At 45.5% G+C, this 27,698-nt stretch overlaps 1 protein-coding gene and 1 long non-coding RNA gene across 2 annotated transcripts; both read right to left on the bottom strand.

The window, feature by feature from the left end:
* Positions 1-1,571: 1,571 nt before the first annotated feature.
* LOC129838920 (uncharacterized) lies at positions 1,572-3,923 on the bottom strand. The gene is made up of 3 exons (XR_008756931.1): positions 2,669-3,923; positions 2,433-2,484; positions 1,572-2,274 (listed from the first exon to the last, which is right to left on the bottom strand). It is a non-coding gene; the product is annotated as an uncharacterized LOC129838920 (long non-coding RNA).
* A 5,551-nt stretch (positions 3,924-9,474) lies between these two features.
* LOC129838368 (uncharacterized) lies at positions 9,475-27,606 on the bottom strand. Its single transcript, XM_055905302.1, has 5 exons — positions 27,540-27,606; positions 27,056-27,395; positions 11,913-12,057; positions 11,014-11,095; positions 9,475-10,883 (listed from the first exon to the last, which is right to left on the bottom strand). Exons 1-5 carry the CDS (start codon positions 27,586-27,588, stop codon positions 10,558-10,560), a joined length of 942 nt encoding a protein of 313 aa, XP_055761277.1. The 5' UTR covers positions 27,589-27,606; the 3' UTR covers positions 9,475-10,557.
* Positions 27,607-27,698: the final 92 nt, after the last annotated feature.

Here is a 27,698-nt window from a genome sequence, read left to right as displayed (position 1 = left end):
CTGGCTAGCCGCCAGTTTAGAGAGAAATAAATAAAAATATAATTTTGTTTTATTTAGCCTAGATAATTGTTTGTACAGTATGTTGAATTTGGTGTCTATTTCAGAACTTATGTCATTTTTCAAGGATGAGCACAAGAGCATTTAAAGGAGAGAAGTCCACTATAATTCTGGCAATGTGGAGAAGTGCAGCTATAGTGAGGGGCAACTTACTGGTTTGGTCAGGGCCAGCATGAGGGATAAAGTTTATCCAATGTCGTAGAGTGTAGCTATTAAGTTAAGTTTGAGCGTATAATATCAATGATATAATCATTAACCAGATTAACCCGGATACCAGACTTCGATGAGTGATAACTCAGTTCTAGAATGTTGTCATTGATGAGAATGAATCTAAAAGTCTATTGACATTCAGACTTGACTTTGTTTAGACATCCAGCCTGTACTGTAGTTTCATTACCAGAGACAAATATTCAAAGGCACATTATTTATTTATTCGGAGTGGTACATGCATTCACACAGTCTTGATTTATAGGATCCTTCCAACTATACGATTGATATGTCAAGTGATAAAAGTTATCAATTAAAAGTTTATGGAAAAACTGCACTTGCACTCATGAGAAAATTACAGTTTATTAAAAATTCTACATCCTTAATGTCATCAATTAAATCCAACTTAATTTATCAAGCACATTTCTTACAATAAATGCATTTTAAGGTGTTCAAAGTCATGCATTGAAAGGCATGTGGCACTTAACATCCTTCTTCTTGGCAGGTCTCTATAGGTGACCAGGGGATTCTCACTACCACATGCAAATGCATCTGTGGAGCTCATAAGTGTAGCCATGCAGCAGATTTTGGCGATTCACAATATCGGCCGTACGGATATAGAATGTGATTGGAGGAAGCTAGCCGTGCCCAACCAGGTGCTTTCAGTGGAGGACCTGTACCCGGCCGAAGACTACAACCCTCTGTCCTAAGAGCCCACAGAGGAGGATCTTCAGTGGCTGAGGAACCGTCTACAGGACAGGTTCAGTGGAATGGCATGTCTCCTTGAACCTGTCCCAGAACAACCACTACCCTCCCTGTCATCCCTGTCTGTACCGGACATTGTTAAAAAACAAGGGGAACTGGGGCTTACAGGCATCCTGGCTGGCATGGCTCTGTCGATGGAGCAGCAGGAGGATATACGGCAGGCAACTGTTGGACAGCGCGCCAACACCAACTGGCACACCATGAGGAGAAGGAGGTTGACGGCCAGCAATTATGGAGCAGTGGTTTGGGCCAAGCACTTTACTTCGTCGCAGCTAAAATGGGTCCTCAGATCAGTCGTTGGATGGGGTGTTGTCTATAAAGTAGGTCACAGATAACAAAGAGGAGGGCATCAAGGCATTCAAATGGCTACAGGGATGGGTGTGCAGGAGTCAGGGCCTTGGGTCACGGGGTCTGGGGTCCTGGGTGCCTGATAAGAGAATTATGTTCTCAAGGTACATAACCCAATTTAATTATATTACTCAGTCTGCAAACTAGAATTTGTAAGATCCTGGTCGAATGAAACAGACTGAGGCCCAGCTAAAATAGTCAAAAAGGTTTATTCACGGGAATGTTCTAAAGTCAAGAATACAAAACAATTCATTTTATACTGACTTCTCACGCACACACATTCACGCAACCATACGCACACACATTCACACAAACATACGCACACAATGTCCTGCTACGCACACACTGTCTCACTACCCAGCCGACAGAGATTATGGAGACCTTGTCCTTGAGACGTACTCCCCGTTCTCTCCCACATCTCTATTCAGGTCGGCACCGAGCTCAGACAGTCTGTGTTTAAAATACCATAAAGGCATATTGTTTTACCCTAATTCTGACTAGGACTACACATTTATTGATTATGATTTTATACATTCTAATCAATTCCATACAATTATATGTTTCAGGGCAGAACATTCTAATCATTCAATTAACAGATAAATCCAACTAACAGTGCCTCACCAGATGGTCTGGTGTGCACCACAGCAGTGGTGGAGGTCAACTGTCTTTATGGTGCAAGGGACCTTACCATTGACGGACAGTGATGTTGAAGGAATTCTATATCAAGTAGGGAGGGCCTTGCAGCCTCTGTGAAGACTATCCTTACTGGCACCAGGTCCAAGGTCAGCTCCACATCACTAGAAGTGACACCTACTTCTTTGTTGTGTGGATCATAAAAAACTTCCATCAACATCCCCATCGAGTGTGACGACCTCTGACAGACTCATATTGCTCCTCCTGTCAATAGTCCAAAAATATTCCACATAGTTCATACACGAACTAGGTTATATTACATACAAGTTCTCAAAGCAGCCAACTAAAGGCATGTACTGTAGTTAACTTTATCATGGGCACAGTGGGAATTATCTATCTGTGATGTTCAAATTATTTCTTACCCCCTGTGTTTTACTTGCTGAAGGCCCCAGTCATCCCTGCCTGTACCTGACGCTGTTGAAAAACAAGTGAACAATTAATGAAGATCATACACAAACAATAAGCTCCTAGAATAGGTTACATTACAAAGGCTGAGTCCATGTCCTCAGTTTCATTCAGTAGTACAACACAATTCACATTGCAGTTTATCATGGGCACAGTGGGAATTTATATCTGTGATGTTTAAATTAGGTCTTACCCCCAGAGTGAGAGAGTACGTCACTTCCAGCAGATCTTCTTGCTGAGGGTGGTGTTGATCACGTGGGGTGAGCCTGATGTTCCGCATGTCACGCTCCATGTCCAAAACATGGGGAAAAGGGGACATAAAGTCAACGTCTCCATATATCTATAAATTCAATGTTTTACACAATATTGTATCATATTTGATGAGTACTGACTTGGCCGTCCACAGGCTTGATGTGCTGCAGTCTCCACAACTGGACGCTCACTCTCGGATCACACAGGATATCCATGCACCGGATGGTCTGAAGGATGCATCCCTGTTGGACTGGAAAACAAAGAGACATTTGGTCAGTGGTGGGTCTTTTTCAATGCTGTATCACAATCTTTATGTGGACAGAAAACACATTGTTTATCATAACACAAACACACCTTGGACAATGTGACAGGTTGTCCCAACACCCCAAAATATTGCAAAGTTGCTTAGGAGCCAGGAACACGGCGATCAAGTCTATCGGCGCCATCTTAAAAAACATGAAGGTTATGGTGATGATGATGATGATGATGGTGATGATGATGATGATGACGATGGAGAACGTGTTCTGAATAATGCTTTTTAACATATTCAAAGTTGACCTCCTCTACCGACCCGTGTTCCATGTTATTGTCTCTTCCCCCTCAGCACCTGCAGTAGGTCCCAGCTGTAGCAGTACAGTCACTGTGCAGTCTGACTGAGGGAGGTTTTAGTACGGCTCTGTATCACTGTGTGAACACATCTTTACTATTGATGTTGTGGTAACTCTGACAGTAGTAATCTCCTGCATCTTCAGCCTGGACTCCACTGTTGGTCAGAGTGACGTCTTATCAAAGAACATCTCTTGTCATCCCTACTGCCTCTGACCAGGCAGATCCAAAAAAAAAAATAAGTAAAAGTGAAAGTCACCCAGTAAAATACTATATTGCGTGCAGACTAGCCTATAGCCTATCTTTTGTTCAGTTTGAGAAGGACAGCGCAAAGATGAGAAGGAGGACCGGAAGTCAACTTTGATTTTATTAAAAACAATATGTTTCTTGCCCATGATGTAGGCTATTCATATGAGTTATTGACCTCACAATAATCCAGATTCAAGTCATTGACATTGTGCTGAAACTTGAAGCTGCAGCCGCGGCACAATAGTCAGACAGCTCATGGTGCTGAAAGTAGGCAAATTCAAGTAGACATAATTAATTTCAATATGTCTTCATTTTAATTAGTCTTTACTAACAGCAAGAGGGCTTTGTGTTGATGCCTATTTCTTCCTATTTAAGAAATAAGAGGTAGGGCTATCCGTTTGACCAGCGAAATTAGGCTATAGGCTGCTATATCCATAGATTTGTCGGTCAATTCCTCGACCCACCATGCACGCTTTAAATAGCCTACAATCTTATAATTTTTTTTCTTCCAAAAGGGTTCTTCTGCCGTCCCCATATGATAGCCCCTTTTGGTTCCAAGTAGTTCTACCTAGAACCAAAAAGGGTTCTTCAAAAGGTTATCCTATGGAAACAATCTATAAAGTGATCTATAACTGCTCTTTGGTCGGCGATGCTTTATGCTAGAAACAAGCTGAGAAATTGACTTTGCTTGGGATGTAATCCAATTCTGTCACAATTAATTGATTAAACTATGAACATTCTGTACATTAGACGATGTTTAAACCCAGACAGCTTTTAGGGAAACACTTGTAACCTTCCTTCATTTGTCACGTTCCTGACCTGTTTTCCTTGTTTTTGTATGTGTTTAGTTGGTCAGGGCGTGAGTTGGGGTGGGCATTCTATGTTATGTGTTTCTATGTTGGGTTAAATGTGTTGCCTGATATGGTTCTCAATTAGAGGCAGGTGTTTGACGTTTCCTCTGATTGAGAACCATATTAAGGTAGGCTGTTCTCACTGTTTGTTTGTTGGGTGATTGTTCCTGTGTCTGTTGCACCACACGGGACTGTTTCGTTTGTTCGTTCGTTTGGCTAGTCTTTCCTGTTCGTGCATTCTTCGTGTCTATGTAAGTTCTCAAGTTCAGGTCTGTCTACGTCGTTTTGTTGTTTTGTTTCTATTCAAGTGTTCTTCGTGTGTTCGTCTTTGCTTTATTAATAAATTCATTATGTCATCGTACAACGCTGCATTTTGGTCCGACCCTTACTCCTTCTCCTCATCCGAGGAGGAGGAATTAGACAGCCGTTACAGAATCACCCACCAACCAAGGACCAAGCGGCGTGGGAGAAAGCAACAGCGCACGAAGGAGGAATGGACATGGGAGGATGTTTTGGACGGCAAGGGTTGCTACACATGGGAGGAGATCCTGGCTGGTAAAGATCGCCTCCCATGGGAACAGCTGGAGGCAATTAGGAGAGCAGAGGCAACCGGAGAGAGGAACCGGAGTTATGAGGGTACGCGGCTAGCACGGAAGCCTGTGAGTCAAGCCCAAAAATTTCTTGGGGGGTGGCTGCAAGGGAGTGTGGCTAAGTCAGGTAGGAGACCTGCGCCAACTCCCCGAGCTTACCGTGGAGAGCGAGAGTACGGGCAGACACTGTGTTATGCGGTAGAGCGCACGGTGTCTCCTGTACGTGTGCTTAGCCCGGTGGGGGTTATTCCACCTCCCCGCACTGGCAGGGCTAGATTGAGTATTGAGCCGGATGTCATGAAGCCGGCCCAACGCATCTGGCCTCCAGTGCGTCTCCTCGGGCCGGCATACATGGCACCAGCCTTACGCATGGTGTCCCCGGTTCGCCTACATAGCCCAGTGCGGGTTATTCCACCTCCCCGCACTGGTCGGGCTACGGGGAGCATACAACCAGGTAAGGTTGGGCAGGCTCAGTGCTCAAGGGTGCGTACACCACGCACCAGGCTTCCTGTGCGTCTCCAGAGCCCTGTTCCTCCTCCACGCACTAGCCCTATGGTGCGTTTCTTCAGCCCGGTACCACCAGTTCCGGCACCACGCACCAAGCCTCCTGTGCGTCTCCAGAGCCCTGTTCCTCCTCCACGCACTAGCCCTGTGGTGCGTGTCTCCAGCCCAGTACCTCCGGTACCACGCACCAAGCCTCCTGTGCGCCTCCAGAATCCTGTGCGTACTGTTGCTGCTCCCCGCACTAGCCTGAAGGTGCGTGTCCTTAGCCCGGTACCTCCAGTTCCGGCACCACGCACCAGGCCTACAGTGCGCCTCAGCCGGCCAGAGTCTGCCCGTCTGCCCAACGCCGTCTGAGCTGTCCGTCTGCCAAGCGCCGCCTGAACTGCCCGTCTGTACTGAGCCTTCAAAGCCGCCCGTCTGTACTGAGCCTGCAAAGCCGCCCGTCTGTACTGAGCCTTCAAAGCCGCCCGTCTGCCATGAGCAGCCAGAGCCGTCCGCCAGACAGGAGCAGCCAGAGCCGCCAGCCATCCATGAGCAGCCAGAGCCGCCAGCCATCCATGAGCAGCCAGAGCCGCCAGCCATCCATGAGCAGCCAGAGCCGCCAGCCAGCCATGAGCAGCCAGAGCCGCCAGCCAGCCATGAGCAGCCCCTCAGTCCGGAGCAGCCCCTCAGTCCGGAGCAGCCCCTCAGTCCGGAGCAGCCCCTCAGTCCGGAGCTGCCCCTCAGTCCGGAGCTGCCCCTCAGTCCGGAGCTGCCCCTCAGTCCGGAGCTGCCCCTCAGTCCGGAGCTGCCCCTCAGTCCGGAGCTGCCCCTTAATCCAGTGGGGTTAATTTGGAGGGTGGCCATTTGGAGGAGGCTACGGAAGCGGGGTTTGACTATGGTGGGGTGGGGACCACGTCCGGAGCCGGAGCCGCCACCGTGGACAGATGCCCACCCAGACCCTCCCCTAGACTTTAGGTGGTGCGCCCGGAGTTCGCACCTTGAGGGGGGGGGGGTTCTGTCACGTTCCTGACCTGTTTTCCTTGTTTTTGTATGTGTTTAGTTGGTCAGGGCGTGAGTTGGGGTGGGCATTCTATGTTATGTGTTTCTATGTTGGGTTAAATGTGTTGCCTGATATGGTTCTCAATTAGAGGCAGGTGTTAGACGTTTCCTCTGATTGAGAACCATATTAAGGTAGGCTGTTCTCACTGTTTGTTTGTTGGGTGATTGTTCCTGTGTCTGTGTCTGTGTCTGTTGCACCACACGGGACTGTTTCGTTTGTTCGTTCGTTTGGCTAGTCTTTCCTGTTCGTGCGTTCTTCGTGTCTATGTAAGTTCTCAAGTTCAGGTCTGTCTACGTCGTTTTGTTGTTTTGTTTCTATTCAAGTGTTCTTCGTGTGTTCGTCTTTGCTTTATTAATAAATTCATTATGTCATCGTACAACGCTGCGTTTTGGTCCGACCCTTACTCCTTCTCGCGAAATTCAAAAAATATTTTTTAGAAATATTTAACTTTCACACATTAACAAGTCCAATACAGCTAATGAAAGATACACATCTTGTGAATCCAGCCAACATGTCCGATTTTTTAAATGTTTTACAGGGAAAACACAATATATATTTATGTTAGCTCACCAACAAATAGAAAAAAGCACAGACATTTTTCACAGCACAGGTAGCATGCACAAAATCAACCAAACTAACCTAGAACAAACCAAAGAAACCAAGAAACTACTTCATCAGATGACAGTCTTATAACATGTTATACAATAAATCTATGTTTTGTTCGAAAAATGTGCATATTTCAGGTATAAATCATAGTTTACATTGCGGCTACAATCAGAAATTGCACCGAAAGCAGCCAGAATAATTACAGACACCAACGTGACATACCGAAATACTCATCATAAAACATTTCTGAAAAATACATGGTGTATAGCAAATGAAAGACAAAGATCTTGTGAATACAGCCAATATTTCCGATTTTTTAAAAGTGTTTTACAGCGAAAACACAATATAGCATTATATTAGCTTACTACAATAGCCTACCACACTACCGCATTCATTCATCAAGGCACGTTAGCGATAGCAATAGGCACGTTAGCGTTAGCAAATAAACCAGCAAAAGATATTAAATTTCACTAACCTTCATAAACCTTACTCAGATGACAGTCCTATAACATCAGGTTATACATACACTTATGTTTTGTTCGAAAATGTGCATATTTAGAGCTGAAATCCGTGGTTATACAATGTGCTAACGTAGCAACTTTTTCCCAGAATGTGCGGATATTTCTATTAGACTCTCACCTATTCTGACCAAATAGCTATTCATAAACATTACAAAAAAATACATGTTGTATAGGAAACGATAGATCCATTAGTTCTTAATGCAATCGCAGTGTTAGAATTCTAAAAATATCTTCATTATGACATAAGACTTAGTTATGGTAAGGGAATAACCAAAACCTGAGCGCAAAGCTACTAGTACACAGTTCGACAGATATATGAAATAGCATCACAAAATGGTTCCTACTTTTGCTGATCTTCCATCAGAATGTTGTACAAGGGGTCCTTTGTCCAGAACCGTCGTTGTTTGGATTCAGAACGTCCTCTTTCCCTCTTGAATTAGCAAGCACACTGGCCATGCGGCGCTAACCTCTCCTTCGTGAACAAACGCAAACGACGCAACACGCCTAACGTCCCGAATAAATTTCAATAGTCTAATAAAACTATATTGAAAAAACATACTTTACGATGATATTGTGACATGTATCAAATAAAATCAAAGCCGGAGATAGTATTCGCCCATAACGACAGCTTTCCAGTAGGCAATAACAGGTCCCACCACGCGCCTTGCAGAGAACAGAAAATGGGGGACATGTCGTTCCAAGAGGGTTTATTCAACCTCAGACCGAGATAATCAACTCCTTTCTCCTCTCACTTCCTCTTGACATCTAGGGGAAGGTGTATGACGTGCACGTATAGTCATACGTATCATGCCCATTTATAGGCAGACACTTGAACACAGCATCGATTTCAGACTTTCCACTTCCTGGTCAGAAAGTGTGCTGCCAAATGAGTTGTGTTTTACCCACAGACAAAATTCAAACGGTTTTAGAAACTAGAGAGTGTTTTCTATCCAATAGTAATAATAATATGCATATTGTACGAGCAAGAATTGAGTACGAGGCCGTTTAAATTGGGTACGATTTTCCCCCAAAGTGAAAACAGCGCCCTCTGGTCCTCATCAGGTTAAAGGTTATATTTCACTACGTCGGAAGACCTACTCAGTCTGGGATGGAAAGGCTAACTTTTGAAAGTATCGTGCTCAGATTCCTAATTACATCTCAGATTGAATTATTTGCATTACAGGGACAGTTTTGTTGCAAACAAGATGTGATTTGGCATTAGAGAAACATGATAAGATGCACACGTAAGAATATCTCTCTGTCCATTCTTAGCCTGCAATTTCGGTAATTTGTATGGTATTAAAAAAACATTCTGCTAATATGTAAAATGATGTAGAATTTTTATAAAATGTCCTGCAAATACCATGCAATGCTTTTATTATAAAGGAGATCTTTCCACCCCTACTCTTGTCCACAACGTTCTGGCCTTCAGCCCTGTGCGTTATCAACATTCCAGTGTTGCCATGGAGGCCTGATGCTTACAGGGCGAAGAGCACTTTATAAAACTGCATATCAAAGCTCTGGTCTGTTCAAGAAATTAGGGTAAACGGTAGGCGTGTTCCCTGCTATCCATTTTATGTTTTAATTATTATTGTGGGTAAAGGGGAGGGTCACTTGTATCATTTTCAAGCGTTCAGTGAGGGCCATCCATTTTCGTTTTAGAGACGTCCGATTTTCTCCATGTAAGCATAACTTTCCCTCCCTAACACAAGATAATAATAAAATTTTCGCAGATTAACAGGTGAGGTCTAGCAACATGTAATAGACCGTAGCCCTTGTTCAGTTTTTGACCCAGCTGACTTCTAGACTTTTAAAGACAGTAAGGTAATGCTATTGAATATTTTATTTATATCTTGGACTCTTACCAATGTGATGATCACACCTGCATTAAGCTACATTTGTTTTAAAAGTTGTCCACATAACATTAATAGTATCACATCCCGGATCTCAATCCCATTGAGCACGTCTGGGATCTGTTGGATCGGAGGGTGAGGGCTAGGGCCATTCCCCCCAGAAATGTCCGGGAACTTGCAGGTGCCTTGGTGGAAGAGTGGGGTAACATCTCACAGCAAATCTGGTGCAGTCCATGAGGAGGAGATGCACTGCAGTACTTAATGCAGCTGGTGGCCACACCAGATACTGACTGTTACTTTTGATTTTGACCCCCCTTTGTTCAGGGACACATTATTCAATATCTGTTAGTCACATGTCTGTGGAGCTTGCTCAGTTTATGTCTGTTGTTGAATCTTGTTATGTTCATACAAATATTTACACGTATGTTTGCTGAAAATAAATGCATTTGACAGTAAGAGGAAGTTAATTTTTTTGCTGAGTTTAGATACTGTATGTAGTGTAAATGTGTCTGATGTTTGAGTCCAGCATCATGTCTCATTCACAGATCTAACAGTCAGTAACCTGCTCATTAAAATAGTTAATATAATGCTAGAAGATCATATCAATTTAAATCAGACATTTGGTTGAGGTTCATATGACGACTTGTTTTGGGGGCTGAAGTGATTGTAACTTTGAAGTAATGTTGAGGTCATAACACCTTTTGTTTTACTTCTGTAGATCTTGCTTTGCATATGGACAAGTATTGTGTTTCAAAACATCAAATAACTTTTATATACACTTAAAGGCCATGACAAAACTATAAGTCACAACCATGATGATGATGATGAGGATGGTCATGTGATCTGAATGATTGCTTTCTAATATTGTCACATGTCACAGTTGACCTCCTCTCGTGACCATTGTTCCATTTCACTGCCTCTGCCCCCTCACCACCTGCAGTAGGTCCCAGCTGTAGCAGTACAGTCACTGTGCAGTCTGACTGAGGGAGGTTTTTGTACGGCTCTGTATCACTGTGTGAACACTCCACCACTGTGTTCACTCTGACAGTAGTAATCTCCTGCATCTTCAGCCTGAACTGCACTGATGGTCAGAGTGAAGTCACTCCCAGATCCACTGCCACTGAATCTAGATGGAGTCCCAGACTGAAGGGTTTTAGCTAAGTATATTAGGAGTTTAGGAGCTCCTCCAGGTTTCTGTTGATACCAGGCCATCCTCTGTCCAAAGAAGTCACTGTACACATTACTGCTGGTCTTACAGTTGAGACTGACTGAATGACCCACTGAAACAGTTTCCACTGCAGGAGTCTGAGTCACAGTGTACTGGCTTCTTGACTCTGAAACAGAGGTGTTGTGTAGAGTTAGCACTACATTGTTCATTCATTTGTCAATATAGCATATTCAATAAAACTATAATGAGGTTATATCATTGCAATTGTCCAGGTAATTTTCTGTAAAATGCATTACCTTGGAGACAGAAGGCAAATATCCAGATGAAAATGGTGATAAAAGTCATGGTTGTTGTGGGTTCTGTTGTCATGAAGGACAGCTCTCAGTTATGAAGTGTTAAACTCACAGGACTATAAACACTCCCAGAGCACTGAAGCATTTGCTGTCTATGCAAAGTGTCCTTACTATGCAAACATACTTTTTGGTGCCACATGGATACTGTAGTTGAAGTGATCTGTGTGAACAGCAGCATTTTAATGGTTGAGGATGATTGTCCAGCCAGTCATGGCCTTGATTGGTAAACAAGCCTCATCTGGGCTCAATCATAGGCTGGGAAGGTTCTGGAAGGTTCTAGCCGGGCGTGGCAGGAGAGAGTTTAACCTGACAGAACCTTAGATCGTTTAAGTGGGTTATAATCATGTTAAGTTATCTCAAATCAAAGTGTCTTATATGTAATTATAAACCTGGGGGTTCGAGCCCTGAACGCTGATTGGCTGACAGCCGTGGTCTATGAGACCGTATACCATGGGTATGAAAATAACTTTTATTTTTACTGCTCTAATTATTTTGGTAACCAGTTTATAACAGAAACAAAGCACCTCAGTGGTTTGTGATATATGTCAAATATACCAGGCTAAGGGCTGTGTCCAGACACTCCGCGTTGAGTCATGCTTAAGAACAGCCTTTAGCCATGGTATATTGGCCATATACAACACCTCCTCTGGCTTTATCACTTAAATAGTCTTCCTGGACAGTCAGATTTTAGTAATAAATGTTGTGTGATGTGATGTAGAAACATGATAGCTATGTAATCACTGACATGGTTTCTGTTATAAGTGCTGAATGAGGACTGATATATTGATTGTAGACATCTACAAATGGAGCATATTGTTATTACTGTGTTTATTAGACCAGACAGTATCTGCTTTCTGTCTCCCTCCAGTGGCCAGGGTTAGTAACTGCAGTCTGTGTGTGGACTGTGATGCTGCTGACTGATCTAAAGTGGAGAGCTCCAGAGCTCTGACGTCTCCAGTCTCCTGCTTCACCTGCTGCTCTCTGGAACTACCACAGTGGTGTGAGGGAGGATGTATGGGTAATGTTTGGTGGCTTTATTGTATGTGCTTGAATCATGTTGATTAAATTCTAGCTGTTTAAAAAGCAGGTCATCTTTAGGGGTTTGGATCATTGCACATCATCTATATTCATATTGGTTGATGGTTTTCCTTGAGTTACTCAACAGAGTTAACATGTAGTTAATGGTCAGGAGAAACATTTAGTGATCAGTTATGATCTAAGGTCTTCTAGACACAGCTCTAGTTTGACTCTATTGTTGTTCAGCTCTCCTACACACTGTGTCACTGTACTGGATCATCTCCTCCCCTCAGCACCTGCAGTCGGTCCCAGCTGTAGCAGTACAGTCACTGTGCAGTCTGACTGAGGGACGTTTTTGTACGGCCTCTCCCATTATACATTAGTAGTAGTAGCTGAACCTCCTCTCTCCTCTCCTCTCCTCCAGCTGGTCCTTCTGTCAGGTCCACAGTGTCTCTGCTCCCCCCCCCCGTCCTCTGAGCAGCTCTCTGGGGGCTCGGCCACACTGGCCTGCCTGCTGAGCAGCTACTCCCCCCAGGGGTTGTTGGTGATCTGGGAGGTGGACAGGGCAGAGGTGATGGAGGGGGTCCTGACCACCGCAGAGGAAAAGAGTGGCGTCTCACAGCCGCAGCAGCAAGAGGGAAGAGGGAGAGGGAGTGGTGTACACCTGCAGGGTAGCCCAGGACGACACCAGTGATTCGGCCACCTTCCGGAAAAGTCAGTGTAGCATCTAGAGACAGGAGAAGCCATTGTAAAGGGCTTGAGAGTCCCCACATGGTGCTAGTTCTGGAAACATTAGCGTTTATTTCTCCTATAGAGCGCCATTTTTATGGAATGGTCTGCCTACCCATGTGAGAGACGTAGACTCGGTCTCAACCTTTAAGTTTTTATTGAAGACTCATCTCTTCAGTAGGTCCTATGATTGAGTGTAGTCTGGCCCAGGGGTGTGAAGGTGAACGGAAAGGCTCTGGAGCGACGAACCGCCCTGCTGTCTCTGCCTGGCCGGTTCCCCTCTCTCCACTGGGATTCTCTGCCTCTAACCCTATTACAGGGGCTGAGTCACTGGATTACTGGTGCTCTTCCATGCCGTCCCTACGAGGGGTGCGTCACTTGAGTGGGTTGAGTCACTGACGTGGTCTTCCTGTCTGGGTTGGCGCCCCCCTGGGTTGTGCCGTGGCGGAGATCTTTGTGGGCTATACTCGGCCTTGTCTCAGGATGGTAAGTTGGTGGTTGGAATTATCCTTCTAGTGGTGTGGGGCCTGTGCTTTGGCAAAGTGGGTGGGGGTATATCCTGCCTGTTTGGCCCTGTCTGGGGGTATCATCGGATGGAGCCACAGTGTCTCCTGACCCCTCCTGTCTCAGCCTCCAGTATTTATGCTGCAGTAGTTTATGTGTTGGGGGGCTAGGGTCAGTCTGTTATATCCGGAGTATTTCTCCTGTCTTATCCGGTGTCCTGTGTGAATTTAAGTATGCTCTCTCTATATTCTCTCTTTCTCTCTTTCTTTCTTTCGCTCTCTCAGAGGACCTGAGCCCTAGGACCATGCCTCAGGACTACCTGGCATGATGACTCCTTGCTGTCCCCAGTCCACATGGCCGTGCTGCTGCTCCAGTTTCAACTGTTCTGCCTGTGGCTATGGAACCCTGACCTTTTCACCGGACGTGCTACCTGTCCCAGACCTGCTGTTTTCAACTCTCTAGAGACAGCAGGAGTGGTAGAGATACTCTCAATGATCGGCTATGAAAAGCTAACTGACATTTACTCCTGAGGTGTTGACATGTTGCACCCTTGACAACTACTGTGATTATTATTATATGACCATGCTGGTCATTTATGAACATTTGAACATCTTGGCCATGTTCTGTGATAATCTCCATCCGGCACAGCCAGAAGAGGACTGGCCACCCCGCCTGGTTCCTCTCTAGGTTTCTTCCTAGGTTTTGGCCTTTCTAGGGAGTTTTTCCTATCCACCGTGCTTCTACACCTGCATTGCTTGCTGTTTGGGGTATTAGGCTGGGTTTCTGTACAGCGCTTTGAGATATCAGCTGATCTAAGAAGGGCTATATAAATACATTTGATTTGATTTGATTTAGAGCTGAATGTTACAGTATAATAGTGAATAATATCTGTAGTGCTGTGTGTTAAATTAACTATTTTGAGATTAAGTTGTCCAGGTCTTCTTGCCTCTGAGTTGAAATACATCTTGTTTTGATCAGGAAAATAACCAGAAGAGTTCATTTAATATTGATTCCAGTGATCACCATCTCATGAATAGGCAGCATATTTCATACTAATTTATATCAGTCAGCTTCTTTCATAATTTAGCATTGTTAGGCCCCTTGGTTCCAGTGAAGGGAAATCTTAATGCTACAGCATGCAATGACATTCTAGACAATTCTGTGCATCCAAATTTGTGGCAACAGTTTGAAGAAGGCCCTTTCCTGTTTCAGCATAACAATGTCCCCGTGCACAAAGCGAGGTTCATACAGAAATGGCTTGTCGAGATCGGTGTGGAAGAACTTGACTGGCCTGCACAGAGCCCTCACCTCAACCCTATCGAACAGCTTTGGGATGAATTGGAACAACGACTGTGAGCCAGTCCTAATCGCCCAACATCCGTGCCCGACCTCACTAATGCTCTTGTGGCTGAATGGAAGCAAGTCCCCAAAGCAATGTTCCAACATCTAGTGGAAAGCCTTCCCAGAAGGGTGGAGGCTGTTATAGCAGCAAAGGGTGAAACAACTCCATATTAATGCCCATGATTTTGGAATGAGACGTTCGACGAGCAGATGTCCACATACTTTTGGTTACGTAGTGTAGTTGATTTAATCATGATTCTAGTGATCACTATCACATGAATAGGCAGAACATGTCATAATTATTTATATTAATCAGCTTCTTTCATAATTTAGCATTGCAGCATATAGCTACTCTCATGTTTTCAAAAAATAATTAAAAGGGCATCTGATCCAACAAATATTCTGCATTAATTTCTACAACTGAATGATCCAGTTATACTGTAGCATCAATACCAGTGATGATAATTAGTGATATTTGATAATAAACCTCTAAGATCTGCTCTCAGAACTCACACTGTTAAACAGTTACTTTCCATAACATAGATATTTACAATGTTTAATTCCTCTATTTGATTTTATTAAATGAGATGTTTTAGCAATGGTTTTCAACTATGTGTAATCTACACTTCTTCATTATATTTCCCCTGGTCTTCTCTACCTCCAACTCCCTGGTGACAGATTGAACATCTGGTGACATTGCTGCTCTATTCTGGGACAAGCAGAACCACCCAGCCCTGTCTATGAGTTTTCTCAGATTCACTCCCACAGCTACCAGTTTACCAGCTTCACTGCCGGAAATACCCTTGACTGGGCCAGTGTGAGGGAATTGACTGGTTTTAACCTCTATGGTGGATTCAGGGAGGGACACATAACAGAAATGCCATCAATAATTTATCTGAATTGCTATCTAGGTATGGTAAATCTGAAATATTAATTTTGGGCGATTTTAATATTGATTGGAGGACACCAGTGTCAGATATGCTGAACGATTTTTGCTCTGAGCTAAACCTGTCTCAGCTCATAACTTACCCTACACGGCCCAATCCTAAAGAGCCATCAAAATCTACCCTGATTGATCTTATCTTGACGAATACTCCACTTAAACATGTTGCTAGTGGAGTTTTCCCACTGGATTTTTCTGAGCATTGCCCAGTTGTCTGCATCAGACAAGTGAGAATACATAAATATCAGCCTTGTGTCATCACTAAGAGGAACTTTAAAAACTTTAGTGACTTTTTACATGATCTTTATTTTAGTGACATTGAATGTATCTCAGCTACCCCTGATCCCGATTTAGCTTTAAGGTTTTTTGTAAATGTCCTCAATATGTAGATAACCATGCCCCCTTCAAAACTCTGAGAGTTAAAGGTAGATCGAATGCCTGGATCACTCCGGAATTATTCGAAGTAATTTGTAACAGAAATGTTGCTTGGGTCAACTCCAGGAACACGGGCTTAGGCCCAGATTGGCAATATTTTAGGCAACTGGGGAATTAAATCAAATTGTATTTGTCACATGCGCCGACTACAACAGGTGTAGACCTAACCGTAAAAACAATGCAGTTCAAGGAATAGAGTTAAGAAAATATTTACTAAATAACTAAAGTAAAAAATAAAATAAAAAGTAACAATAAAATTACATAACAATAACGAGGCTATATGCATGGAGTACCGGTACCGAGTCAATGTGTGGGGATACAGCTTAGTTGAGGTAATTTCTACATGTAGGTATGGGTAAAGTGACTATGCATAGATAATGAATAGCAAGTAGCAGCGGTGTAAAAACAAAGGGGGGGAGGGGGAGGGTAAAATAGATGTTTAATCTCAGTGAGACTAACCTGGGAAAATAAAGGTGAAATTAAATAAATGTTCAGCGGTCTCTTGATAGCTTGGGGTAGGAGCTGTTAATGAGTCTTTTGGACCTAGACTTGGTGATCCGGTACCGCTTGCTGTTCGGTAGCAGAGAGAACAGTCTATGACCTGGGTGACTGGAGACTTTGACAATTTGTTGGTCCTTCCTCTGACACCGCCTGGTATAGAGGTCCTGGATGGCAGGAAGATCGGCCCCAGTGATTTACTGGGCCGTACTCATTACCCTCTGTTGCACCTTACGGTCAGATGTTGAGCAGTTGCCATACCAGGCGGTGAATGTGTAAGACTAGTCAGAAAGGCTATATCTGATTATTATGTAATCACTCTTTCTGATTGTAAGGGGAATCTGGCTACATTTTGGAAAACTGTCAAATCTCTGAAAGGTTGCACTTCCACCTCTCTGCCCCAACAAATCAATTTAGATTCTGGCCCCATTACGGACACAAATGCCATCAAATGGGGATTCAGAAATTTTGCAAATTGACTTGAAAATGGTAGTCAAGTTTTTGCATTTCAGCAATTCACAGAAAAATAAGTACACTGCTCAAAAAAATAAAGGGAACACTTAAACAACACAATGTAACTCCAAGTCAATCACACTTCTGTGAAATCAAACTGTGCACTTAGGAAGCAACACTGATTGACAATAAATTTCACATGCTGTTGTGCAAATGGAATAGACAAAAGGTGGAAATTATAGGCAATTAGCAAGACACCCCCAATAAAGGAGTGGTTATGCAGGTGGTGACCACAGACCACTTCTCAGTTCCTATGCTTCCTGGCTGATGTTTTGGTCACTTTTGAATGCTGGCGGTGCTTTCACTCTAGTGGTAGCATGAGACGGAGTCTACAACCCACACAATTGGCTCAGGTAGTGCAGCTCATCCAGGATGGCACATCAATGCGAGCTGTGGCAAGAAGGTTTGCTGTGTCTGTCAGCGTAGTGTCCAGAGCATGGAGGCGCTACCAGGAGACAGGCCAGTACATCAGGAGACGTGGAGGAGGCCGTAGGAGGGCAACAACCCAGCAGCAGGACCGCTACCTCCGCCTTTGTGCAAGGAGGAGCACTGCCAGAGCCCTGCAAAATGACCTCCAGCAGGCCACAAATGTGCATGTGTCAGCATATGGTCTCACAAGGGGTCTGAGGATCTCTCCAGGTCTAGTAGAAATAGTAGAAATGTTAAAATAATGTAGGAGAACATAGCACAATAGATATGGTAGGAGAATATCCAAAGAAAAAAAAGTTTTTTCTTTTTTTGAGAGAGACCATCGTCTTAGAAAGGCAAGAGAAAGGTCATATTGAAAATTAGCTTCCTGGATGCAATTCCTATGGCTTCCACAGGGTGTCAGCAGTCCATGTTCAAGGTGTCAGGCTTGTAACTTCAAAAACGAATAAGAAATATCAGTTTTAGCAGAAGGACACAGTCTTGGAAATTTGTGTTTGCACACGCATGATGACACTATTGAACATGCTTCTTTCCGTAGAAAATGTTATAGTTTGATTACATTTTAGGGTATCTGAGAAGTATTAGAAACGTATTTTGACTTGTTGAAACAAAGTTTAGGGGTAGATTTTCAGATTCCTTTCTCTGCATGTTGAACGAGTGGATTACTCAAATCTATGGTGCCAGACTTTCTGGGATATAAAGAAGGATTTTATCTAAAAAAATGACACTACATGTTATAGCTGGGACCCTTTGGATGACAAATCAGAGGAAGATTTTCAAAAAGTAAGTGAATATTTAATCGTTATTTGTGAATGTATGAAACCTGTGCCGGTGGAAAAATATTTTGATGTGGGGCGCCGTCCTCAAACAATCGCATGGCATGTTTTCGCTGTAATAGCTACTGTAAATCTGACAGTGCAGTTGGATTAATTATTACACTTAAACTGCTCGCGCGTGCTAACGGGCGTCTGCGTTGCCAAGGGCTAAAATAGAAGTCGGTTCTATTTCTGATGCAGATTGCGCTGCAAGTCCTGCCTCTCCCATCTCCTCATTGGTTTATAGAAGCAGGTACCCACGTGTCATCTCCTCATTGGTTATACCTACGTGGATGATTGAAAGACGAACTAGGTCAGTGGTGGTAATGCACCTAATTTATGAAAGTTGCCAATCGCAATATAAAGTCAAGAGAAGAAAAATCCTGGAAGGAGGAGAGATGACTAGAAACGATTCGGTTGACCGTTTTATTTGTGGATTAATTGGCAGAGTAGAGGACCTTGTGCATTTCAGGTAAAATAACAACTCAATGTTTAACGTTATATCCCATGACAAATTAGTTAGCAACATCAAGCTAGCTAAATGGGACAAATTAGCTATAATCAATTCAAATCAAATTTTATTTGTCACATACACATGGTTGGCAGATGTTAATGCGAGTGTAACGAAATGCTTGTGCTTCTAGTTCCGACAATGCAGTAATAACCAACGAGTAATCTAACCTAACAATTTCACAACAACTATATATACACACAAGTGCAAAGAATGAATAAGAATATGTACATACAAATATATGAATGAGTGTCACGTTCCTGACCTGTTTTTCCTTTTTCTTGTATGTATTTAGTTGGTCAGGGCGTGAGTTGGGGTGGGTTGTCTATGTCAGAGCTGTCAGAGCCTTCCTCCTCTCCAGCGCAGCCAGTGTCTGAGCTGCCTGCCTGCGCAGCGCTGTCTAAACTGCCTGCCTGCCCAGCGCTGTCTGAGCTGTCTGCCTGCCCAGCGCTGTCTGAACTGTCTGCCTGCCCAGCGCTGTCTGAGCTGCCTGCCTGCCCAGCGCTGTCTGTCTGTCCCGAGCCTTCAAAGCCGCCCGTCTGTACTGAGTCTTCAAAGCCGCCCGTCTGTACTGAGTCTTCAAAGCCGCCCGTCTGTCCTGAGCCTTCAGAGCCGTCCGCCAGACAGGAGCCGCTAGAGCCGTCCGCCAGACAGGAGCCGCTAGAGCCTTCCGCCAGACAGGAGCCGCTAGAGCCCTCCGCCAGACAGGAGCCGCTAGAGCCTTCCGCCAGACAGGATCAGCCAGAGCCTTCCGCCAGACAGGATCAGCCAGAGCCTTCCGCCAGACAGGATCAGCCAGAGCCTTCCGCCAGACAGGATCAGCCAGAGCCTTCCGCCAGACAGGATCAGCCAGAGCCTTCCGCCAGCCAGGACCAGCCAGAGCCTTCCGCCAGCCAGGACCAGCCAGAGCCGTCCAGCCAGGACCAGCCAGAGCCGTCCAGCCAGGACCAGCCAGAGCCGTCCAGCCAGGACCAGCCAGAGCCGTCCAGCCAGGACCAGCCAGAGCCGTCCAGCCAGGACCCGCCAGAGCCATCCAGCCAGGACCCGCCAGAGCCGTCCAGCCAGGATCCGCCAGAGCCGTCCAGCCAGGATCCGCCAGAGCCGTCCAGCCAGGATCCGCCAGAGCCAGCCAGCCAGGATCCGCCAGAGCCAGTCAGCCAGGATCCGCCAGAGCCAGCCAGCCAGGATCCGCCCCTCAGTCCGGTGTTGCCCCTCAGTCCGGTGTTGCCCCTCAGTCCGGTGTTGCCCCTCAGTCCGGTGTTGCCCCTCAGTCCGGTGCTGCCCCTTAATCTAGTGGGGTTGATTGGGAGGGTGGCCAGTGGGAGGAGGCCAAGGAAGCGGGGTTTGACTATGGTGGGGTGGGGACCACGACCAGCGCCAGAGCCGCCACCGTGGACAGACGCCCACCCAGACCCTCCCCTAGACTTTATGCTGGTGCGCCCGGAGTTCGCACCTTAAGGGGGGGGGGTTATGTCACGTTCCTGACCTGTTTTTCCTTTTTCTTGTATGTATTTAGTTGGTCAGGGCGTGAGTTGGGGTGGGTTGTCTATGTGTTATTTTTCTATGTCGGGTTGTTTGTGTTCGGCCGGGTATGATTCTCAATCAGAGGCAGCTGTAAATCGTTGTCCCTGATTGAGAATCATACTTAGGCAGCCGGGGTTCACGTGTGTGTTGGTGGGTGGTTGTATCTCGTGTTAGTGTTCGTGCCACACGGGACTGTTTTCGGTTTTGTCACGTTTGTTGTTTTTGTATTTGTAAGTGTTCTGGATTGTTTCGTTATAATAAATCATCATGAACGCAAATCACTCCGCATATTGGTCTGATCCTTCTCGCCTCTCCTCGTCCGAGGAGGAGGAAGACGACAGCCGTTACAATGAGTGATGGTACAGAACGGCATAGGCAAGATGCAGTAGATGGTATTGAGTACAGTATATACATATGAGATGAGTAATGTAGGGTATGTAAACATTAATTGAACTGGCATTGTTTAAAGTGGCTAGTGATACATTTTTCATCCATTTTTACATTATTAAAGTGGCTGGAGTTGAGTCAGTATGTTGGCAGCAGCCACTCAATGTTAGTGGTGGCTGTTTAACAGTCTGATGGCCTTGAGATAGAAGCTGTCTCTCGGTCCCTGCTTTGATGCACCTGTACTGACCTCGCCTTTTGGATGATAGCGGGGTGAACAGGCAGTGGCTCGGGTGGTTGTTGTCCTTGAAGATCTTTATGGCCTTCCTGTGACATCGGGTGGTGTAGGTGTCCTGGAGGGCAGGTAGTTTGCCCCCGGTGATGTGTTGTGCAGACCTCACTACCCTCTGGAGAGCCTTATGGTTGTGGGCGGAGCAGTTGCCTTACCAGGCGGTGATACAGCCCGACAGGATGCACTCGATTGTGCATCTGTAAAAGTTCAGTTTGTCTGTGATGTGTACGCCGAGGAACTTAAAACGTACTACCCTCTCCACTACTGTCCCGTCAATTTGGATAGGGGGGTGCTCCCTCTGCTGTTTCCTGAAGTCACGATCATCTCCTTTGTTTTGTTGACGTTGAGTGTGAGGTTATTTTTATGACACCACACTCCGAGGGCCCTCACCTCCTCCCTGTAGGCTGTCTCGTCATTGTTGGTAATCAAGCCTACCACTGTAGTGTCGTCTGCAAACTTGATGATTGAGTTGGAGGCGTGCATGGCCACGCAGTCGTGGGTGTACAGTCAGTACAGGAGAGGGCTCAGAACGCACCCGTGTGGGGCCCCAGTGTTGAGGATCAGCGGGGTGGAGATGTTGTTACCTACCCTCATCACCTGGGGGCGGCCCGTCAGGAAGTCCAGTACCCAGTTGCACAGGGCAGGGTCGAGACCCAGGCTTAATGACGAGTTTGGAGGGTACTATGGTGTTAAATGCTGAGCTGTAGTCGATGGACAGCATTCTCACATAGGTAGTCCTCTTGTCCAGATGGGTTAGGGCAGTGTGCAGTGTGGTTGCGATTGCATCGTCTGTGGACCTATTGGGGCGGTAAGCAAATTGGAGTGGGTCTAGGGTGTCAGGTAGGGTGGAGGTGATATGGTCCTTGACTAGTCTCTCAATGCACTTCATGATGACGGAAGTGAGTGCTATAGGGCGGTAGTCGTTTAGCTCAGTTACCTTAGCTTTCTCGGGAACAGGAACAATGGTGGCTCTCTTGAAGCATGTGGGAATAGCAGACTGAGATAAGGATTGATGGAATATGTCCGTAAACACACCAGCCAGCTGGTCTGCGCATGCTCTGAGGACGCGGCTGGGGATGCCGTCTGGGCCTGCAGCCTTGCGAGGGTTAACACGTTTAAATGTTTTACTCACGTCGGCTGCAGTGAAGGAGAGTCCGCAGGTTTTGGTAGCGGGCCGTGTCAGTGGCACTGTATTGTCCTCAAAGCGAGCAAAGAAGTTGTTTAGTCTGTCTGGGAGCAAGACATCCTGGTCTGCAACGGGGCTGGTTTTCTTTTTATGGTCCGTGATTGACTGTAGACCCTGCCACATACCTCTTGTGTCTGAGCCGTTGAATTGCGACTCTACTTTGTCTCTATACTGACGCCTAGCTTGTTTGATTGCCTTGCGGCGGGAATAGCTACACTGTTTGTATTCGGTCATGTTTCCGGTCAACTTGTCCTGATTAAAAGCAGTGGTTTGCGTGCTTTCAGTTTCGCGTGAATGCTGCCATCAATCCACGGTTTCTGGTTTGGGAATATTTGAATAGTTGCTGTGGGTACGACATCGCCGATGCACTTGCTAAGTGCAAGCTAGCTAAATTGCCATAAATGTTAGTCATGCAGAAATCAGTAACGTTAGCGCTGCTATAGACGACATAGAAAAGGAAGTTAGGACGGTAGCTACATCAAGACCGACCAACTGGGCAGTGAAGTGCTTTCTGGAATGGCTGTCAGAAAAGGGGATACACATCTTTAATACCCTTGTAAAAAAACAAGTATAAAGTTTATTTGTTATAATTAATTGGTATTTGATTTAAAAGGTGTTCCAATTGCTCCTGATTTGTAATGTCGTTAATGCATTTTTTGTAAGCAATGCTTCTTTATTAATGTACAAGTGAATAGGTTGGTTAACTTTTAAATTTGATCCCACATATCTTGTTAAGTTTTGGCCAATAATGTAGCTTGTTAAGTTGTGGCCAATGGGAGAGTGGACCTGGTTAACAGGAGGCCTGGGAAGAAAGTAGTGTAGAGACTTGATCGGTGTTGGTGACGATAAACGACTAAAGGAGATGATAAAGAGAGAACAAAACACAACTACAGAGTTTTGAAGGGAAATCCTGATTTTATTTTTATAAAAGAGTATTATTATTTTGTTAATGGGGAGGCAAGTAACCTAGTGGTTAGAGCGCTGGACTAGTAACCGAAAGGTTGCAAGATCGAATCCCTGAGCTGACAAGGTAAAAATCTGTCGTTCTGCCCCTGAACAAGGCAGTTAACCCACTGTTCCTGAAAATAAGAATTTGGTTCTTAACTGACTTGCCTAGTTAATTAAATAAAGGTAAAATAAAAATTAAGACCTATTGGAGACTGAAGCTGCCTTCGCATTGTGGGGACAATCGACATCCTCAAGGTTAGCCTAGCATCATGTGAGACCTGGAGAGAATTGCTTGTGGATGCTCGACGAGTTCGGGTTTCCATGGGATGTCTGTTGCTGCTATGGAGTACTGGCTGCATTGGTAGCTGTGTTTGCTTGTGGATCTTGTCCTCACAAGCAAGATCCACTTGTCGATCGAGGACACCTGCACGGAACTACTATACTTTGCTAAGGCAATATCTACGAGTAGTGAGTAACCACAAATGGGGGTACTTTGGAACTTTGTGTATGTCGTCATTGTTTTAGCTCCAATGCGCACCAATGGTTTAAGCAAACTTGCAAGTAATTTGGACATTGGTTGTGCACAAATCATTGGGGTTTATTATTTTTATTTATTTTGATGTGGTACATTGAAAATGTGATAAAATGTCACTTGACAACCAGTGTTAGTGAATGTAGCATCACGTTTTGTTGAGAAATACATGGTTTGGGAAAAAAAAAAAAAAAGGTATGCTGGCAACCTGTCACGCCCTGACCTTAGTTATCTTTGTTTTCTTTATTATTTTGGTTAGGTCAGGGTGTGACGAGGGTGGTATGGGTGTTTTTGTCTTGTCTATGGGTTTTTGTATATCTATGGGGTTTTGGTATTGTCTAGGTAATATGGTGGCCTAAATTGGTTCCCAATCAGAGACAGCTGTTTATCGTTGTCTCTGATTGGGGATCCTATTTAGGTTGCCATTTCCCATTTTGGTTTTGTGGGTTATTGTCTATGTGATGTTGCATGTCTGCACTCGTGTCATTTAGCGGTCACGTTCGTTTTGTTATTTTGTATATTTTGTTCAGTCTTCTTATTTATTAAAAGGAAGATGTATATTAATCACGCTGCGCCTTGGTCTCCTCTCTACGACGTTTGTGACAAAATAACCCACCAAACAAGGACCAAGCAGCGTGAAAAAAAGGGACAGCGCTTAATGGGGGAAATGGACCTGGGAGGAGATATTAGATGGATCAGGACCCTGGACACAGCCGGGGGAGTATCGCCTTTCTGAAGAAGAGATAGAGGCAGCGAAAGCAGAAAGGCGATACTACGAGGAGAAGTGCCGGAGAATAGAGGAACGGCAACGAGATGAGGAAACACGGCTTGCACGGAAGCCCGAGAGGCAGCCCCAATAATTTTTTGGGGAGGGGCACACAAGGAGGGGCAAACATTTGCCGGGCTAGAATGGGCATCCAGCCAGGACATATTGAGCCAGCTCTATGTTCTGGATCTCCAATGCGTCTCCACGGTCCAGTGTATCCTGTTCCTCCTCCCCGCACTCGCCCTGAGGTGCGTGTCCTCAGCCCGGTACCACCAGTTCCGGCACCACGCACCAGGCCTCCAGTGCGCCTCCAGAGTCCAGTACGTCCTGTTCCTCCTCCCCGCACTCGCCCTGAGGTGCGTGTCCCCAGCCCGGTACCACCAGTTCCGGCACCACGCACCAGGCCTCCAGTGCGCCTCCAGGGTCCAGTACGCCCTGTTCTGCTCCTCGCACTTGCCCTGAGGTGCGTGTCCCCAGCCCGGGACCTCCAGTGATGATCCATGGCACGAAGCCTCCAGTGATGATCCATGGCACGAAGCCTCCAGTGATGATCCATGGCAAGAAGCCTCAAGTGATGATCCATGGCACAAAGCCTCCAGTGATGATCCATGGCAAGAAGCCTCCAGTGATGATCCATGGCAAGAAGCCTCCAGTGAGGAGTCATGGCATGAAGCCTCCAACAAAGGCTGCCAGTACGGAGCCTCCAGAGACGTTCTCCAGTCCGGAGCCTCCAGCGACGCCCTCCAGTACGGAGCCTCCAGCGACGCCCTCCAGACCGGAGCCTCCAACGACACCCTCCAGTCCGGAGCCTCCAGAGACGTTCTCCAGTCCGGAACCTCCAGCGACGCCCTCCAGTACGGAGCCTCCAGCGTCGCCCGTCAGTCCGGAGCCTCCAGCGGCGCCCTTCAGTCCGGAGCCTCCAGCGACGCCCTCCTGTCCGGAGCTGCCAGAGTCGCCCTCCTGTCCGGAGCTGCCAGAGTCGCCCTCCTGTCCGGAGCTGCCAGAGTCGCCCTCCTGTCCGGAGCTGCCAGAGTCGCCCTCCTGTCCGGAGCTGCCAGAGTCGCCCTCCTGTCCGGAGCTGCCAACGACGGTCCCCAGCCCGGGGTCTCCAGCGAAGGTCCCCAGTCCGGGGTCTCCAGCAACGGTCCCCAGTCCAGAACATCCGGCGTTGATCCACGCAGCGAGGGTCCCCAGCCCGGGGCCTCCGACGATGATCCACGGGTCTGTGCTACAAAAGCGGACTCAGTGTAAAGAAGGGGGGCGGCGTCCAGAACCAGAGCCGCCACCGAGGTTAGATGCCCACCCAGACCCTGCCATATATGTTTAGGTTTGCGGACGGGGGGGGGGGGGGGGTACTGTCACGCCCTGACCTTAGTTATCTTTGTTTTCTTTGTTATTTTGGTTAGGTCAGGGTGTGACGAGGGTGGTATGGGTGTTTTTGTCTTGTCTATGGGTTTTTGTATATCTATGGGGTTTTGGTATTGTCTAGGTAATGTAGGTCTATGGTGGCCTAAATTGGTTCCCAATCAGAGATAGCTGTTTATCATTGTCTCTGATTGGGGATCCTATTTAGGTTGCCATTTCCATTTTGGTTTTGTGGGTTATTGTCTATGTGATGTTGCATATCTGCACTCGTGTCATTTAGCGTTCACGTTCGTTTTGTTATTTTGTATAGTTTGTTCAGTCTTCTTATTTATTAAAAGGAAGATGTATATTAATCACGCTGCGCCTTGGTCTCCTCTCTACGGCGTTCGTGACACAACCCTTTATATACTCGAGGCCATGTGTTATGAAACAGGCCATGTTCTTCGCCTCGTGGCTATAACGATATCACAGCCATGATAAAAATGTCATAAAACATGGCCTCATGCATTATTGCTTAGCCAAATTGTTTTGCTTCTTACTTGGCATTTGGACTGGTAATAGCTCCCATTTAAACTGTGTATCACCATTGTCAACCAGACAAATATCATCTACGCTCACATGACTCTATCTTGTTGACTGTACCTAAGGCCCTTACAGAGCTGTGTTAAAAAAACTTGTTCCAGTTCTCTGGCCTTTCTAGGAGGTCCTCTCTTTGAATGAGTAGCTCGGGTAAAAACTATGGTGGACAATGAAGTGTGGGGGCTGTCAATGTTTTGACCCCCAGATGCACTACACCTCTGTAAAGAATTCTTGCCTTCTCAATGTGTACATTTCTGTTTTCAAACTGTTGTGCATTGTGTTTGATGTTGTAATTGTGTGTAAAGTTTTGCTGTTATTTTGGCCAGGTATCTCTTGTAAAATAGATGTTTAATCTCAATGAGACTAATCTGGGAAAATAGTCAAATTAAATAAAAAATAAATAAAACATGTTTTTCAAAACATCTAACTTTATAAGTGAGCTTTCAGGCCATGACAAATAAAACTAGTATCAACCTTGATAACAAAGATAATGATGATGGGGAACATGTGATCTGAATGATGCTTTGTAAACATATTCAAAGTTGGCCTCCTCTACTGATCAGTGTTCCATGTCACTGTCTCTTCCCCCTCATCACCTGCAGTAGGTCCCAGCTGTATCAGTACAGTCACTGTGCAGTCTGACTGAGGGAGGTTTTTGTACGGCTCTGTATCACTGTGTGAACACATTACCACTGTGGTAACTCTGACAGTAGTAATCTCCTGCATCTTCAGCCTGGACTCCACTGACGGTCAGAGTGAAGTCACTCCCAGATCCACCGCCACTGAATCTAGATGGAGTCCCAGAATGGAGTGTGTTCCCTGGAAGCATCATGAGTTTGGGTTTTTCTCCTGGTTTCTGTTGGTACCAGGATAGACACTGATGGCCCGATGACTGACCATTGTAACAATTACCATACACATTACTGCTGGTTTTACAGTTCAGAGAGACTGTCTGTCCTGGGAGAACAGTTTCCACTGTAGGAGTCTGAGTCACAGTGACCTGTCCTCTGGATTCTGAAACAGAGACATTTAAGATTTTTTCATTAAACTGTTTTTGTTTTGTCTACATGTTCATGAATCTCAATCTGTCGAGGCAATTTACATTTAATATTTCGATAAGAAAAATAATTTGCAGATCATGATATTCAATAGTCTTACCCTGAATTAAGAACATCAATATCCACAAGAATCTCATAATCAAAGTCATTGTTGAAGTTCTGTTGTCATAAAGGACAGCTCTCTGTCTTGAAGTGTTAACTCACAGGGATATAAACACTCCCAGACCACTGAAGCATGTGCTGCTAATGCAAAGTGTCT

The sequence above is a fragment of the Salvelinus fontinalis genome, chromosome 39, assembly GCF_029448725.1.
Source record: "Salvelinus fontinalis isolate EN_2023a chromosome 39, ASM2944872v1, whole genome shotgun sequence".
Taxonomy (NCBI): domain Eukaryota; kingdom Metazoa; phylum Chordata; class Actinopteri; order Salmoniformes; family Salmonidae; genus Salvelinus; species Salvelinus fontinalis.
This window is presented reverse-complemented; position numbering and strand designations above follow the sequence as displayed.